At 41.0% G+C, this 18770-nt stretch overlaps 1 protein-coding gene across 1 annotated transcript in view; it reads left to right on the forward strand.

The window, feature by feature from the left end:
• The first annotated feature begins 2314 nt into the window (after positions 1–2314).
• Positions 2315–18770, forward strand: part of PCSK2 (proprotein convertase subtilisin/kexin type 2) — a 195006-nt gene continuing 178550 nt past the window's right edge. Inside the window, exon 1 of the mRNA XM_088477202.1 lies at positions 2315–2698. Coding sequence (XP_088333328.1) covers positions 2519–2698 — 180 coding nt within the window. The 5' untranslated portion in view covers positions 2315–2518. The remainder of the gene's footprint in view (positions 2699–18770) is intronic.

Genomic DNA, 18770 nt, shown 5'->3' on the forward strand with positions numbered 1-18770 from the left:
AATGCAGAGTACACATTAGACGATATGTCGTCCGATCCGGCAGATTGGACCAATATATCGGGCACATCATCTACTGTGTGCCCGCTATGTCACTGACGATGCGCGCTCCCACGCGTTGTCAGCGATATCCTCCGTCGGCCCTACGTGCAGGGCTGAAGGGGGATGTCATTAGCGAGGTCCATGCTGCCGAATGCAGCATTGCCTGCTCCGTCGCTGCCTGCGTGGGCAAGTGTGTATGCACTTACCGATGCTGGTTCCCCCGCCGGGTTCCGCCGCTAACGTTGTCGGGCTGGGTACACATCTGCTAGTGTGTACCCAGCCTTAGACTGTATATTTTGCAATCTTCTGTTAGTATGTTACATTTTGTGTTTGTAGCACAATCTGTATAATTTGACATTTGCAAAGGGAAGAGGTACGATAGGTTACACATTAAACACAACAAAACATCAAGAAAGCAATCCATTTGTACAGCGTAATGTGCCGTAGGGTCATTTTTTTTTATATGCTGCCTCCATTGACTTAAAAGTCTGAGACGAGTGTATCTCTTCTCACTTGAGATAAGAAATGTATTAATATTTATAAACTAAATAACTGTACAGTATAGCAACCTCTATTAAATGTTCCTCCATGATATTTTGTATAGTGGGGATAATCCATTTATTATTTTTCAGAGAAAGGGATGTATGATGTATAGATACTGTAGTTATGCTTTACACTGCTGTGTCACCATCGTGCTGTGAAGTTGAAGAGTTAAAAAGGGAATCTCTATAACAAGCTACACACCAGGGCTGCAATGAGCTTCCACTGCTCAGCAGATCTCTATGGAAAGCATATTGTATTATAGTCCATTTTTTTAACCCTCTTATTCGCAGAAAGCACATGTAAGAATTCCGACAAAGGCACATTGGTCTTCTACATTTTCCCATGTTTCACCTTTAAAGACCATTAGCTTGCTGTATAACACAAGGGAATATGGAGGGCGTGTTGAGATTTGCAGCATCAAAATTGATAGTAATATCACTGCAAGAAGGTTAATAGCAAAATCAGCCACAGAAACAGAACAATTGAACAAAAGGATCATAGTGACATTCCGTGTTAACACATTTAATTGCATTTTTCATGTAATTGATCGCTACCACTATCAAGGAGAGACAAGAGATATATGTAGAGAGAGAAAGAGAGATAGATAGTCTTGTTGCTATTATCATTCCAATTCTGGGTCAAACCAGTGTGCTTGCCAAAACAAGTTTGCATTACATTATCTATCTATCTATCTATCTATCTATCTATCTATCTATCTTTCCATCTATCCATCTCTTTCCTGCCTATGTATCTATCTATCTATCTATCTATCTATCTCTCTTTCCTTTCTATCTATCTTTCTCTTTCCTGTCTATGTATCTATCTATCTATCTATCTATCTATCTATATATCAATCAATTAATCACCTATATGTCTGTATGTCTATCTATCTTTCTATCCATCTATTGTCTGCTACCTATCTATAGTCTAGCTATTCATAGTCTATCTATTTATGCATCCATCATCTATCTATCTATCTATCTATCTATCTATCTCTCTATCTATCTATAGTACCTGTGCTAAACACACACACATACTATATAAACACACACACAGACTATATATATATATATATATATATATATATGTATATATATAGACAGATATACACACACACATACATACAAATATACACACAAATATACACACAATATACACGTAATACACATTTTTATATATATGCGAGTGTATATACAGTGTGTGTGTGATTTGCATGTACGGTACTGGAACATAATTACATGTGTGTGATTTTCATATTGCATGTACAGTACTGGAGCAGCTAAAGCATAATTATATCAGTACTGTACTGTAAGTCTGTGTAGGCATAAGACTAATGCATATTAATTATGTAGATACATCAGTGGTTCTCATTTCTCCCTTTCTGCAAAGTCTGTGCTAACATGTTACTTCCACCTTGAAAGCCCATCTCTGCCACAGCTCACGATCTCCCAATATGTAGGTGGATGATATGACCTCAGTTTTGATAACAGTTCCCATCCCTTGTGGGTTTTCCCTGACAGTCACAGAACAGCTCATGTTTGACAGTTGTGGAGCTGCTGAAGAAATGGAGGAATTCTCCAGGGTGCTGAATCAGGCAGTCAGTGGCTGGGCACTAATGAGCAGCCCCTGACAGAGGAGGAGTGGAGCTCTCAGCATCCAACATCAAGCCATTGGTCCTGGCTTTGAGCCTGCAATGAATTATAGATGGGGAGGGGTTGGGATGCAGATTTGGCATCAGGAGTAGGCTCACATACACACACACGGCTAGGCAATCTTAGAAGCAGAGTTGCTCTGCTTGGCATACTAGGAGAGATGCAGTAGGTTAAGGCACATTGTCCTTTACAGTTTACTGCTTCAGAATATTTCCCCCCTCTGCATTTGTTTTGCAGACTTAGAACCTTTCCACTTCATTTCAGCCCTCCAACAAGTCAGGAAGATGAAAGGAGGATTTGTGATAGAGTGTGCTTTTGCTGGCATGGTTCTGCTGTGTGCTAGTATTTCTGCCACTGCTGGGAGAGGTGCCCTCACTGGACATTTCTTGGTGGACTTACCCCAAGGGGGAGAAGAAGAAGCTAAGAAACTTGCAGAAGAATATGGCTTTGAAGGGGCCAGAAAGGTAATGTCTTACTCCTTTTGCATTATACCCTATGTGGGTAGTGTCAGTGTGTACTGTATAGCCCAAATCTTTGTTTCCCTTATAAAAACAAATCATGTACAGTGCATGTAATATACTGAATTTTGCTACGTCTGACCAGATCACTTACAGACTTAGGATCCTGAGTATTTTACAGCAATTGACTGTTTTACTGCATATTATAATGATTAGGCTATAATAATAATCAGTGTCTCTGCTAATATGGATTGGGGGTTAATATTTTATTTGTGGTAATGTAAAACACATGATATAGTATAAAGTATAGGCTGTTTAATGTCCTAAATAATACTAGAAGGATTGTGTGTAACAGACAAATGTACAGTACTGTATATCGTCTAGTTACCTAATAACCTCTCATTGGTGGAATAGACATGATACTATACTGATACTGTGGAAGGTGATGAAGCTGAGATTATGGTGTATAATGTTCCTGACCATAATAACATATTCTGGAAAAAGCAGAATATTATAGCAACAATTATAGTAATGAGAGTGGTGCTAAATTGCACATACTGTAATGGTAGCACAGTTTATACAGTACATGCAGTATCTGGCTAATTAGACACATTCCTGCATTAAAATAGACAAGAAGCAAATTGCCTGAGTGTTGGAATCTGCACATTGTGCAGCATTTCAGGGCACCTTACTGGCAATGACAATAAGGTGCTGTAGGCCAGGTTACAGTGCTAATATACTTATTAGACAAAATCCACGTGTATTGTGAGTATCACATGTAAGCAGTTACTCTAACACCGCTACTGTTGTGTATTGTAATAGCCAATATTGGAAACAAAACATGTCAGAATCAGGCTTACATATTCTTCTGTTATCTCTTTCCTATTTAAGTTTATATTAGACAGATATAGGCATCAATCGGCCTGGCAGCTATTACTGAACTACAACTCTCATCATGACGCTGCCTTATCAAATGGCAAGGTTTATCCTCCTAAGGAGAGTTGTAGTTCCCATCTAGCTGATGTCTATCCTGCAACGCTGGGCCACTCAGTGCATTATCTTGCTATAAATCTCCTTTACTTATTTATTGACAATGCAGTCTATTAGGCTTTTTAACCTGATCTCCAGTAAGCCACATTCATGTATATCCTGAATAGGCTTAGGATATATGTTTGTTGTTGGACAGAGATGTTTATTTGTATATAGTTTTTCACCTTTACGCCAGCTTTATGTAAACACTAGCTGAGGGTGCCAGGGCTGATCATGCAGTTGAAATTGGGAGTCACATTAGAATCAGTGTTGGCAGAAGATCAGACCACACTTGACTTTTGTTTTGCTGCCAAACAGGCTTATTTCATCTAAAAGAAAAACAAACATGATTTGAACATAGATAGATAGACAGAGAGAGAGAGAGAGCGCGGGAGAGAGAGAGAGAGATTAGTGCATATTGACAATACTCTATCTAAATGGGTTAGCATGCTGAACAGTTAAAATCAACACTATAGTGTGATTGAATAAAATGACTTAAGTATAAACTTGGTGCAAATGAACATGTCAAACCCCCCCCCCCCCCACAAAGTTTATTTTTTTTGTATTGCTAATGTAATAATTCACCTTTTATTTACTGATCTATTCAGATAAAACGACTGTTATTGTTTTGCGTCAGATTAACAATAAAAATTCTATTGCATATAGCAGCTAGTGTCTGATTTATATATACAGGATTCATGATTTACGCGTTCAGACGCAGATACAACCACAACTGTGCCCATAGGAAAACTGTTTATGATCGGTTGTTACTTTTTCTTCCAGGCAAATTCCCAAATCATGTAGATTGCATTTTAAAGTCAACAATTTGAATTGTAAAATAATTAACTTATGAAAGCTCACAAAGCCAAGGCTATCATAATTAGAAGAATTGTATCATTTATACAGCACTTACTTGGATAATGTACAATTTGACCGAGTATAACTGGCTGACATCATTGATTTAGGGTGAATCATTAAGAAGGATTAAGATGCTAGTTTATACCAGCCAGAAGAAACAACTATGAGGTCTATGTACTAAGCTTTTGAGAGAGATAAAGTGGATGGAGATAATGTGCCAACCAATCAGCTCCTAACTGTCACTTTATAGGCTGTGTTTGAATAATGTTTGTAATAATAATTGAATAATATTATTATTTTTGAAGGTGGCACCTATCTAAATCACAACTTTAAGCCCAAATCGCAAAAGACAAATAAGATGAATCTTTAAATATGATTTACCTTCTTTCAATAACCGTCCCTCCATCTCAGTCAAGCAAAATACAGCTCTTATAAATTTATTTTGGGTTCAGTATATCCTATTTTTATTGTGGCCCTATTTCCTTTATTGACAGTATTAAGAATGACCTAATTGGAGTACATTATAGAAACTGTACATCCAATGGTCTTAAAATATCTGTATTCTGAACATATTAAGTTTATTTTTTTTATGAAACCATTCAATATATGTTGTTGCTACCTCTACTAAAAACATATTCTTATTTTGTACAGGCCTGTAGTGATTAGTGCACTCTAAATGTAGAAAATATTATCTCTCAGTCCACTCTGCTCTAGTTAAGTTAATATTTGTTTGCTATAATAAATGACTTGGTTAAACAGACCACAATATCAGTGAGACAATAGGGGTGTAAATAATGGGACTGATGATAATTCATGAGGCTGTGCCATACATAACTCACAAATATAATAACACTATATAGTCATCTTTCCTTATTTTAAAGCTTTTTTAATCCAACCACAAAGCCCTGGAAGGTTCTTTATATCATGTGTTTTCTAGTAGTAAGAAGCAATAGAGTGGTAGCGTCACTGATTTTCTACTGTGGTTGCTATGTTAAATAATAACCAGCACTGTATGTTTATTATTCCACTAGCTGTTGCCCATGGCTTCGCTTACGCTGAAGTCGCTCCTGCATACATTTTTCTTTCTATTTGATCAGCAGCATTACACAGATTGGCAGCAGCCACACCTTCACTCATCCCGAGGTCACTCTGCCCTATGCACAAAGATTGCTGCCGGGCGCGCCTCACCCCACAACTCGTTACTGTGTGCAATTGGGTTTTCTGTTTACTACTTAACCCTCTTGAGCAAAGGTACAATGATATATAGCCTATCCCAGAGGTTCCCAACCCTGGTCCTCAAGGCATTCTAACAGTCCAGGTTTTAAAGATAACCATGCTTGGGCACAGGTGAATTAATTAGTACATTCATTTTAATTTAATAATCTTTGCTCAACCATGAATATCCTTAAAACCTGGACTGTTAGGGTGCCTTGAGGACTGAGTTTGGGAACCTCTGGCCTATCCTATTCCCTGATACAGTATATACCAAATAGAATAGTGAAGGTTTTGTCAAAATCAGTTGTGGAGTTAACAAGGAAAAATAAACAGACAAAAATTCTAAAAATGGTTGTTTCGGTCTAGGCCTATACATTTTATGTCTAAATTGAAATCACCAAAAACTGTTACAATTACAGTTACAATTTTATTTATATGTATTGATTAGTAAGACAAAATCCAAACAGTTTATCAGGATTGTGATTTATCAATTGCACTCATTTAACAACTTAGTGTACGTATGGGGTGTTTTCATATGCAGGTGAGTTTTGCCTTCAAAGATGAAATTATGATCTGAGTGGGGTGCGTGTTATTGGGTACAACCTGTTTCTTGAGCATGTAATCAATGCAAAGATGGCGTACAGATGGGTCTGGTCAGGGCCGGATTGAGGGCAACATGTGCCTGGGACTGAAAATGTTCAAGGTTCTATACTGATAAGGGGAGGAGCTGAGACCAGTGCTGTGTGTGTATGTGGCCAGAGCGACATGGGCGTGTACACCCCATACCAGTGGCATAACTAGGGTATTTGGTTCCTAGGGCAAGATGAAAAATAGAGCTTCATCCTAACTGTGCGTGCGCCAAAAAAAGTGAGCATGGCCATGTGCCAAAAGTACCCGCTTATGCAGTCCCCCCGGTAGTAGTGCCCTTTATGCAGTGCCCCTAGTAGTAGTGCCCTGTATGCAATGTGCCCAGTAGTAATGCCTCTTATGCAGTACCCCAGTAGTTCCCCTTATACAATACCCCCAGTAGTGCCCCTTATATACAGTGCCCCCAGTAGTGCCCCTTATACAGTGCCTCCAGTTGTGCACCTTTTATACAGTTCACCCAGTAGTAGTGCCCCTTATACAGTACCCCCAGTAATAGTGCCTCTTATATACAGTGTCCCCAGTAGTGACCCCTATATACAGTTCCCCCAATAGTGCCCCTTTTACAGTGTCCACAGTAGTGCCCCCATAGTGCCCCTTATATACAGTGTCCCTCATTTACAGTGTCCTCAGTAGTGCCCCTTATATACAGTTCCCCCAGTAGTGCCCCTTATATACAGTGCCCCCAGTAGTGCCCCTTATATACAGTGCCCCCAGTAGTGCCCCATATATACAGTGCCTCCAGTAGTGCCCCATAGGTCCCCTTATATACAGTGCCCCTCATATACAGTGTGCCCAGTAGTGCCCCTTATATACAGTGCCCCCAGTAGTGCCCCTTATATATAGTGCCTCCAGTAGTGCCCCTTATACAGTGCCCCAAGTAGTAGTGCCCCTTATATACAGTGTCCCCAGCAGTGCCCCTTATATACAGTTCCCCCAGCAGTGCCCCTTATATAAAGTGCCCCCAGTAGTGCCCCTTATATACAGTGCCCCAGTAGTGACCCTTATACAGTTCCCCCATTAATAGTGCCCCTTACACATAAAACACACACAACACAAAATTATACTTACCCAAATCCCTGCTCCTGCGCCCACCGCCATCTGCTCCTCCCGTCCTGCTGACGTCTCTCCCTTCACCCACTGTGGGATCCGGAAGGCAGAGCTCATGAGTGAGCTCCAGCTCAGCGCTGGCCATGGGTGCAGCAGCCAATAAGAGTCTGTCTGACTCTCATTGGCTGCTAAAATAAACACACCGCCATTGGGTAGTACACTCACTGACAGTGAATATACTACCCGGCGGTGGTGTGATTGTTTTAGCATATAGCACCGCTGTTGGACCCGGCAGCGCCCAGGGCACGTGCTCTGCTCGACCCCCCCTAGAGACGCCACTGCCCCATACACTATCAGCCCCAGTGTCTCTCTAAAAAACATAAAAATAGAAACATTTCATAATTCTGTGAGAAAACTAGAAATACAATTTTAATACTTATAATGTATGGCCCACTGCATGGCTAGCTACAGTAACTGGTCATCATAATGCTGCCATGATAATGGGCCTACTTTTATGTGGATGCCTGGAGCAGTAGCTCCATCCGCCCCGTTGTCAATCTGGCCCGGGGCCTGGTAAGTGCAGGAGGTATTTTTTGAATTTGGAAATTACACCTGATGTAATATTTTTATATATGCAGATGTTATATCAATGTCATATGTGCTGATAGTGCTGATAACATAACACAAGGCTTCTCCATCCAGTCTTCACTGCTCAGAATATAATTATTGTACTTGATTAAACCTTAGCGCAAAACAGGGACAGAGTTGCAAGGAAGTCAGCCACAATTGTGGCCACTTTCCATGTTCAGAAGTAAATGTGGATTTCAGCTTGTATACAGGATCATCTATGTGGTCACATCGCCCCTAGCCATCCAATGGTGAAAGCAGCCATCATCATCATCATCAAGTGTGCGCCAGCCCTATTCATGGTGCAAGAAATTTGTGTGAAATCGGATGATACTCTGCATACACTCCCCCCGATACTCTGCATACACTCCCCCCGATACTCTGCATACACTCCCCCCGATACTCTGCATACACTTCCCTCTACATATGCCCCCCCCTCTGCATACGCTCCCCTCTGCATATGCTACCCTCTGCATACACCCTCCTCTGCATACACCTCCCCTCTGCATACACCCTCCTCTGCATACACCCTCCTCTGCATACACCTCCCCTCTGCATACACCTCCCCTCTGCATACACCTCCCCTCTGCATACACCCTCCTCTGCATACACCCTCCTCTGCATACACCTCCCCTCTGCATACACCTCCCCTCTGCATACACCTCCCCTCTGCATACACCTCCCCTCTGCATACACCTCCTCTCTGCATACACCTCCCCTCTGCATACACCCTCCTCTGCATACAATCCCCTCTGCATAAACTCCCCTCTGCATAAACTCCCCTCTGCAGAGCCTGCGATTACTTTTACATGCCCATAAAATGACCATGGCCAACTTATCCTACATGCGAACACCCTGTTGCATCCACTCAACTGCAAGTGGTGATACGACAGATCTGTATGACTCAATAGTAATTGTGTATGCAGGATCAGGCGTATGTACAGTTTTGTAAAGATCGTGAGATCAGTCTGCAGATTAAATTGCGTGTACGCTGAACAAATTTTTTCTATGCTATATATCACTGATTATTTCTCTATACTTCATTGTGACATGGATTACTCACTAATAAATGTACTTATTACTAGGATACAGATTCACAATTTGAGAGAGAGAGAGAGAGAGAGAGAGAGAGAGAGAGAGAGAGAGAGAGAGAGAGATAGAATAGGAGGCATTCGTGGTCTTATGTTTGGGACAATAGTGGTATGCACACGTATATGAGATATTTTTGTTTTGTTTAAATGATTGTTACAGACGAAAGAGAGTAAATCACTGAACTGTTTACTGTTTGTTTCCCATCGCAAAGCACAACGGAATTTGCTGGCGCTATATAAGTAACTGTTGTTAATAGTAATAATAATATTAATAGATGTTGGACTAAGGAGGGAAGCATTTTGTGCCTTAATTATAAGCCCACGACTGCCACCTATTTTATCTCTCTCTGCTAAGGAGGGCACCGAGGGCAACTGCTTATATACCAAGAGAAGGGCCAAACATTTGGACCTCTCTCTCTCTCTCTATATATATATATATATATGTATATACAGTATACAGTAAAGAACTGTATGGCACGCAGCATAGGCAATGGAACTTATGGCAAGGAAAGAGGTCTGAGATTTGGATGGGGAAAGAGAGCAGGGTAGCGAGGTGGCATGGGAGGAGAGGTAGCTGGGTATTGTATAGTTGAAGTAAAAGGGCTGGAAGTTGCAATGACAGAGAATAGTGAAAGTGTGTTTAGGTAGAAGAAAATTAGTCTGAATAAATCTCTTCAATGCAGCAAAATGTTTGCATGCATGTGTGTAAATCTATGTTTTGGGATGACATCTGTATGTTTACATGTATATCTAGCATCTCTTAGCACTGCAGATGTAGAACAGTAGGATGGACCTTAGATTTGTTTTCAAGCACCTTTCTTTATTTTATTATATCTATAATATATATATATATATATATATATATATATATATAGTTAAAAAGTGATAGCATTGAGCAGAGTCAAGTATTCAATACTGTCTCTTGTGCATTCCTGATTAGACTATCTTATTACTAATCATATGTTGTACAGTAATAAAGTACAATTTACTCTTTTATTTTATTCTATTATATATTGCTTTTGTTATAATATTGGATTGGTATATTCCTGGTATATATATATATATATATATTACATTAATTACACATGTTCTAAACAGGAGGAACATTGTTCAATAACAAATACTTCTTGTGAATTTATTATGTTATAGGAGAAGAGCTGTGATATTTGTTACCATTTTGTTTTTGTTTGATTTAGCTGTAGGAGACATTTTAGACTCTAATCAATGTCCCATATTTTATTATTACTAATAGAATCAATGCAAATTGAATCTGTTAGTACAGCAACTGCAATAGAAGTTACTATTAAATCCATCCCTTGAATAGAATTATAGATTTTACTCATTGAAGATGCTTGGCGCAGCGACCAGGAAGAAATCCCTAGCGCTGTCACATGATGAAATTACGGAAGGCCGGAAGCACTGCTGTGCATTTGAAATATACAAACAGGGTTTATTTTAAAAGCTGTTTGTACACGGAGCCAGGAATAAAACAATATAGATCCTGGTTCCATCAGTGAATCTTCTCAGCTCCAGTCAGGAGATTGGGGGTCACTCAGGAGAATAATCTCCACAATCTCATGGATTATGTTAAGAAGTGTCCTATGTGGCTTGACAACAGCAGATAAGATATTTCTAATTATCTGTATGCATGGAGGAGGTAAGGAGTGAAGACCTGACACAATACTGCCTACTTTAATTATCACTGATAAAGGGTAGGATTCCTGTTACAGTAAACAATAGCTCCTGTTTGCAGTGATTCTAGTGAAAGTACCATACACTCAGGAGTACTATAGAACAGAGGTTTTTGCCTTGCTTTTCCCATATGGTAAGAGGAGACTGGATCAGAGCCGTAACTAGACTTTTTGGTGCCCTGTGCCAGAGTAAACATTGGTGCCCCCCCCCCCCCCATTTTTAAAAAGGACATAAGATAGTGCACCTGAAAAGGGGCCATGGCGGCCTCATGGGGAAGGGCCAAGGAAGAGATAGGGAAGGCCAGGAGATAAAATAAGACGAAACTACAAGTGATCATGATAATAAACAGGAAAATTGACAGGCCCAAACAGCGCCCCCTGCCCTGCGGTGCCCTGTGACATGGCACTGGTCGCACCACCCTAGTTACGGCCCTGGACTGGATACTTGGGCTTCCTGACTAAATGAAAGATATATTGTATATGGCCTATACTTTAGCCCAGCGACTCTCAACAAAGGGAGTGCAGGCTTGAGGCATGGGGCTTGCACTACTAGCTACCCACCTGCAGGTGATCATTCTTCTCAGATACTGATGGCATTCTGAAGACAGCTTTATCTCCCATTGACAGCATGTCTGCAAATCACTGTTCCATTGCAGCACAGGCAATGGAACCCAATGGTACATATGGCAAGGAAGTAGGTATGTGATATGGATGGAGGAAAAGAGCAGGGTAGTGAGGTGGCATGTGAGGAGAGGGAGCTGGGTATTGTATAGGTAAAGTAAAAGGGCTAGAAATTGCAATGATAGATAATAAAGAGTGTGTTTAGGTAGAAATTTTTTTTGCCTGAATAGATCACTTCAATGCAGTAAAATGTTTGTGTGTAAATCTGTGTTTGGGGCTGACATCTGTATGTGTACGTGTATATCTAGTATCTCTTAGCACTGCAGATGTAGGAATTTGGGTGGACCATAGATTTTTTAAGCACCCTGCTTCAGTTTATAATAACACTCTGGGAAAAGATTCCCTAAGGCTCTATTCTGGCCCAGTTCAAAAACCTTAATACTGTGACTCCTTAATCTGTGGGTTTTTCTTTTTCCTATTACAAGTCATTAATGCTAACCTCTCTCCTCTATGTCACTAGGAAGATATGAAGTGCTCAGAGTTAATTTTGTGCCCATTTCGCACTAACATGATACAGTGGAAACATCATATCATGTAAAATAGTATAAATTAAACATGGTACTATGTTATTGAAGCAGTAGAAACAATTGAAAGTCAATGGTTAATTAAATAAATAATTACAATTCTTTATCTTTGAAATCCATTTTCTGTAAACTGACTCATAGGGACTTGGTTCACTTTAACTCTGAACCTCCCATATGAAGTTACCATTATAATGTGCCCAGGACAAGGCAATCTGCAACACTAGTAATGTGTGTTTGACATAGAGAACCAGGCTTGATGTACAGTTTTTAGCAGAGTGTGGATTAGTCCAATTCAGAAATTCAGTGTAAAAGTACCCCGGGCCAGTATGTGTATGTCCATGCAAGAGTCTACAGTATTTCCCTGCATGCAAAGAATGTTTACATTTGCGCCTCTAGCAGCATCACGTGATTTGCTTGTTCGCAAATTCAACACCTGAGCAAAATTTTCTTCCAGCTCTAAATCAGCTCCATATTGTCATTGGTGTCAAATACATTTCTAAAGAGCAGCCAAAAAACGTAGCTTCCTGTCATTACCTAAATAGCAGCACAATGTATCATTTGGCTTCCTTGCTACATTTTTAACTATGAAATGCAAATACGGTATATTTTGGTTAAATTCTAGATAAGAAAAAATTTAACTAATTCTCTTTTGGATGTTTAGGTATTTACAAATACCTGATGTGGCAAGTCAATTACCTCTATTGCTCTGCGTCTACCCCCGCCTTTTATTAAGTCTCAAATTATACAGAGTAAATATATATATATATATATATATATATATATATATATATGTGTGTGGCACACACATTAAGCAACGCTTTATAGAGAGTATTTCATTCATTCCCACCAGTCCCTGTCCGAGTGGAGCGTACAATCTATAGTCCCTGCCACATGTACACGCAAATATGCACACTAGGGTTATTTTTTTTGTCAGAAGCCAATTAGCCTACCAGTACTGTATGTTTTTGGATTGTGGTAGGATCCCGGATTGCTCAGAGGAAACTGACACAAGCATGCAGATTACATATAAACTCCACACAGATAGGGATTTGATCAGGAGTTAAATCCATGACCTCAATGCTGTAAATCAGTAATGCTAACCACTGTGCCACCATGTTACCCCAAACTAAGTATTCCATTTTCAAAATGGCATTCTGAAAGAGGAAATACTGATTAATGCATTCAGAAAAACTCTGCATTGCTGCTACGCATATAAAATAAAGACTGACAGCCAACCTTTCTCATCTCATGCAAAGGGGTTTATTTAGTGAATTGCAATTTGTCAAAATCGCTGATTGCGGCAATTTTTGTGGTATGATTTAAAGTGTCATTTGTTTTTTAAAGGCGCTTGGTTTAAAATTTTCTGCTTTACATTTCACAGCACAAATTGTGGAAAATTGGTGAATTTGATAAATTCCTCTTCATTACATTTCCAACAGATTGGTAACAATGTAGCTATGGATAGAATACTTTTGAGCACATGCTAATGCTGTCTGCCAGAAGACGGGTTAATCAGAAATATATAAAGTGTTTCAGCATTAACTATAAGTAGCATGTTTTCTTCTGTTCAGTATTCATGCAATTACTGCTGGAAGATACATAGAGACACAGGATCTGACAGCACGCTTGTACTTTTTAACCTTATGTCTTCTCAATTTCCTTTTCATATGACAGATTTGGATACTTTTTCAACCCTGGTTGTCATGATTTATTTTTAGGTAAAGTGTTATAGTAATACTAGCTCCTTGTGAATTCATGTGTTTCCTATTGTTCAAAGTTCAAAGATCTAACCCAGTGGTTCCCGAACTTTTTTGAATCACGGCGCCCTAGTGTATCAGCATTGTTTTCACGGCACATCTAAGCCAAAAGTTTGTTATTGAGAAATTCCAAATAAAATGTAGTGAAGTAGTAATGTGAAGTAAATTGTGCTCATCTGTCATCCTCAGGTTTGGTTATATAGTGGTGGACAGGTTTGTGCTTCTTTTTGTGCACATATTTACCTTACATTGACCATAAAGAATTTGATTTGGTGCTGGACCACCAACCTGAGGCACCCCTGCAAGTGTCCCGAGGTACCCCAGGGTGCCGTGGCACACCGTTTGGGAACCACTGATCTCACCACTGATATTGTCAGCAAATACGTTTCTGCCTATTTCCCCTGATGAAGTCAGTGATGGGATACAAAGCATGAACTATTGTTCCCACAGCTCCACCTGCCATTGCTATAAGCCCAGAGCTAAGAAATAAAACCTAGTTGAATAATTCAACACTTTCCTTTGTAATAGAACATACATGGACCTTGCAGCTGATAAGTTATTTATAATGAGGGACTCCCTTGCCCATCCTTTTTAATAAATACATGACTGTTAACAGAATATATGGTATAACGATTATATATCACATTTTGATTTTAATGAAAAGAACAATTTATTAACATTTTCACAGAATTTTCTTTATTGCTTTCACTACAACACTGTCTGGCATCATCAAAACAGCGCCTGATGATACATTTGCTCCTTTCTCATTGTCCGCGCCAAGACGTTTATTTGCTAAATAGCAGGTTGTAAAAGCTACCAGTTCTTCAGGGCTTTGACCACTTAAAAGAGTATAGTAATAAATGCTAATACATCCGGCTTGTTTTACATTTATTGCTATTGCCAAAGCATCTGATAATTCTTGTCTTTGAAAACCCGCTGTTTAGTAAATATACCCCCAAGACTTACGCATGGAGAGCACCAATATACATCCAGGTTTAGCATTGCTTAGATGCTCAATTTTCATTGTATTTTTGCCATCATGGGTGTTACTGTTCTTAATTTGGGATGCAGTCATAATCCCGACCACGGGGATTCTGGTGCTCAGAATGTCAGGGCCGGAATCTCAGCACCTGTCAGAATCCCGGCAGCGGCATCCCGACCACCGGCATCCCGAAGGTAAGTAGCAGGGTTAAGGGGGCGGGGTTAGCATTAGGGTTTAGGCACTATCAGGAAGGTTAGGCACTAAGGGGAGAGGAAGGTTAGGTTTAGGCACATGGGGGGAGGTTAGATTTAAGCACTGGGGAGGGAGGGATAGTGGTAGGGACATGGCCGGCGCTAGGCTTTGCTGCGCCCAGCACCATCCCTTGTTCCCGCCCTTTCCCTCCTCCGCTCCCTCCCCCTGAAGCTACACAATCACTATAGCGCCGGGAGGGATGCTGGCCGTTTCCAGCGCCCGCCGGATACATTGGCGCTCCGGGCGACGGCCCGGCTTGCCCGGGCCTAGAGCCGCTACTGGGTAGGGAGAGGGAGAGGATTAGGATACCGACTGAGGTGTTGGTATTCTAACCCTATCGGGATTCTGACCAATGGGATCCCGTACCCAACCCCTTAATTTTACTGTCACTGACACTTGCTTTGTTCCTGACCATGGGTTTAAATGTTGGGGTAACAGATGCTGTGGGTCCTAGAAGCTCGGACTGCATTTATTTGGTCACTAGATGGCCATATTGGTCACACAAGACATAGGGCAAATGAGTACTGATGAACACATTAAGTCCTATGGTAAAAAGGTGACTGCAACAAGCCGAGGACTTAGGACCTCACTCAGAGGCAGTCGCACGGAGCGATTGGATGTAGAGAGCAATGTTTTTTTTCAACTGTGCATGCGTGTACATGGCAGTGCGCGTGCGCAAGCCTGTCTTTCTGACCGCAATCCTCTTGCTCATTAGTCACTACGAGGTCGTAGCTGTGATTGACATTTCGTGCCGTTTGTGGGTGGTTACAGGGGAAGGTTCTTGTGAACGGGGGTGTGGTGGTGTGCACGCAGGCGTGGTTGACCTTAAAAAGGGTGTTTTAAGGGCGTGCATATATTACTGAGCGAGTCATCACACACGTCATCTCATTGCAATAACGATGCTACTGTTCATAGTGCTAAAGGTAGCCCAGGGTCTCCCTTAAGTATTGTGAGTGCAGGCGATGGTTTCTGTCTCAATCGATGTCTGTAGGCAATTAACACTATAACAGGTGTTTCTGCCTGCAACCGACTCTGAATTAGGCCGTAGAGATAGGAGGTGTGCTTTCCTTGTTGTGGGTGTGTCCACGCTTACGATGTGCGTTGCGATTGAGCGCTCGTTTTGCATATTTTCGATCACTTTGGGTGCGACCGATCGCTCCCGAGCGACCGCCTCTGAATGAGGTCCTTAGTTCTTGACATACTGTCATGTGTGACTATTACACAATGTAAGCTTTATCTTGCCAATCAACTAACGGTTTTCCCACGTGCAACAGAGTTTTAAGGGGGTTTAAAATGTATTTAAGAAGTTTATTAAATCCCTCTAGTCCCAATGATAGTAATAGTTTCTTAATTACTCATATGAAATAACAGAAACTAATTCAAACACATTATTTAGTTTTCTAATACCGAGATTTTGTAAAAAAAAAAAAGTTTTGTTCACGTCTTTAAAATAGTTGTGGTGTGTGACGGGAAAAGCTACTGGAAGCTGCGATGACGGTGATTACGGCTTCCCCTTGGTCATTCACTCACTCAAGCCACCCGTGTGCAATATCAGTATCATATAGTCCATATTTAGGACAGGACCACAACACGGCAATACAGCTTTTAAACAAGCAATCCCCAGCTACCTCCATTAGTTTCATAGTTACTGATACCTAATTTCATAAATCATATTTTTCCAAAAACCCTGACATGTTGGGCCTGATTCTGAGGGGCATATTTACTAGAGTGAGAGTTTGTAGAAATGGAGATGTTGCCCTTAGCAACCAATCAGATTCTACTTAACATTTAACTAGCTACTTCTAGAAGATAATAGCTAGAATCTGATTGGTTGCTATGGGCAACATTTCCACTTCTAAAAACTCTCACTTTAGTAAATATACCCCTAAGTTGGACGCAGAAGCTCACATAGCAGTATCTATTGGTGACCGCCCGCCTGTGACTTTATGCAAGTGCTGACACAAGCTCCTTCCCTTGTGTACATCTGCACGGCTGACGATTATGCAAGGCCCATAAGCATATGACTTTGCCAAGTAGAGGATTTAAATAAAGCATCATGTTGATTTTGAAATGTATAGGAGATCAGAGATGGTGGTTTCAATAGGAACCACTGATGAAGTGTTACTGGAAGTGGAATACTTTCATAAATACAAGAGATTATGGAAAATAAGGTCTTATTAGTAGATTTCTGAACTTAGGGGGTCATTCAGACCCACTCGCAAGCGGCAGTACGCTCGCAAGTGGGTCGATGTTCCCCACTGCGCATGCGCACGACGGAGGGAGCTCCGTCGTGCGCATGCGCGAGACCCGCACTGCGACAGCCAAGCTGTCGCTCCGGGTCTCGCACCAAAGGGGGCGTGCTGTCGATGGTGACTGACAGCACGCCCCGTTTGGTGGGCATGCCGGGGGCGTGCCTGCCAGACGGAGGCGTTCCCATGGGAACGCCTACCGTCTGAAGCCGGCCTCACTGACATCACTAGTGATGTCAGTGGGAGTGATTTTGGCTCTGATAGAGCCAAAATCACTCCAGGGCTTGTGGCTGGGAGACCCTACCGCATGGTCTCCGTCGCAAGTCCGATGGTTGCGATGGTCAAGACCATCGCAACCATCTTTTTGGACGCTCGTATATGCTGTGGGTGGTGACGCTCCATTTTAATGGAGGAGGGCCCTGATTCAGAGCGAGCGCTCTGGTCAGAGCGTCCGGCTCTGAATCAGGCCCTTAATTTTTAGTGAGGGAATTCTGCTGGGAGCAAATCTACCAAGTAAACTTGATGTATGGAAACATAAATCCAAATGTCTTTGTCTGTGTATTAGACTGTAGGCAATATTCAGGACTACAGTGGAGATTAAAAATTTGGGGGCAATTTACAAGCCCTGGCAGATGATGGAGACAAAATACTTGCAGAGATGTAGATGTTAAACCCCCAGACGGGGGTGGAGGTGGGGGGTAGATAAATTATCTTTTTGCGTTCTTTCTGGTGACTGCAGAAGTAAGCTTATTGGTAGAGGAATCATTTGAAATAAATTGCTGATGACAATTTGCAAAAGCTGGAAAATTTACACAAATTGTCACTTGAAGTCCAAGAAATGTGGAATTCATTCTACCGCTTATTACCTCCTTTGATATGGATGATATTGTATGTATTTAGTACATGTTTGAAAAACATTGTGCTCCATTAATATGATAAAAGCAAATTGAGATTAGTGGAACAAGATAACTTTTGTTGTTATGGTCTTATTTAGTTCCCTGTAGGTAATATAACAGGACTGGACATTCAGTTGATAATGATACATGTTGTTGAATCCATGGTTGGCTCAAAGTGTAGGGACAGAGAGACGTATCGGAACGCAAGCCAGGAAGAGACGTTTCGGTCTGAAAGCTGCTAATGTTGTCTAGGTTCAGCTCTGCAGAACCTTTCATTTTTATGCATTTCTAGGGGTATAGGCTCAAAATGGAAATGGTCTTTGTTGCCACAGTACATATACAGGCCAAGTACACATCGCCAGGTGTGTTACACTTTGGATAATTTAAAACTATCCACTTGCATTGGATTCTCACGGAAAGAAAGCAGTGGTCTCTGGAAATTTAGAGGCAAAGAGGAGATATCATCTTCCATCTTTGATGAGAACGCTCCCTGAAGCGGACACCAATGTTTTAATCAATGAGCAGCAATTA

The sequence above is a fragment of the Taudactylus pleione genome, unplaced genomic scaffold (genome assembly GCF_031769625.1).
Source record: "Taudactylus pleione unplaced genomic scaffold, aTauple2 ptg000201l, whole genome shotgun sequence".
In the NCBI taxonomy this organism is placed as follows: domain Eukaryota; kingdom Metazoa; phylum Chordata; class Amphibia; order Anura; family Myobatrachidae; genus Taudactylus; species Taudactylus pleione.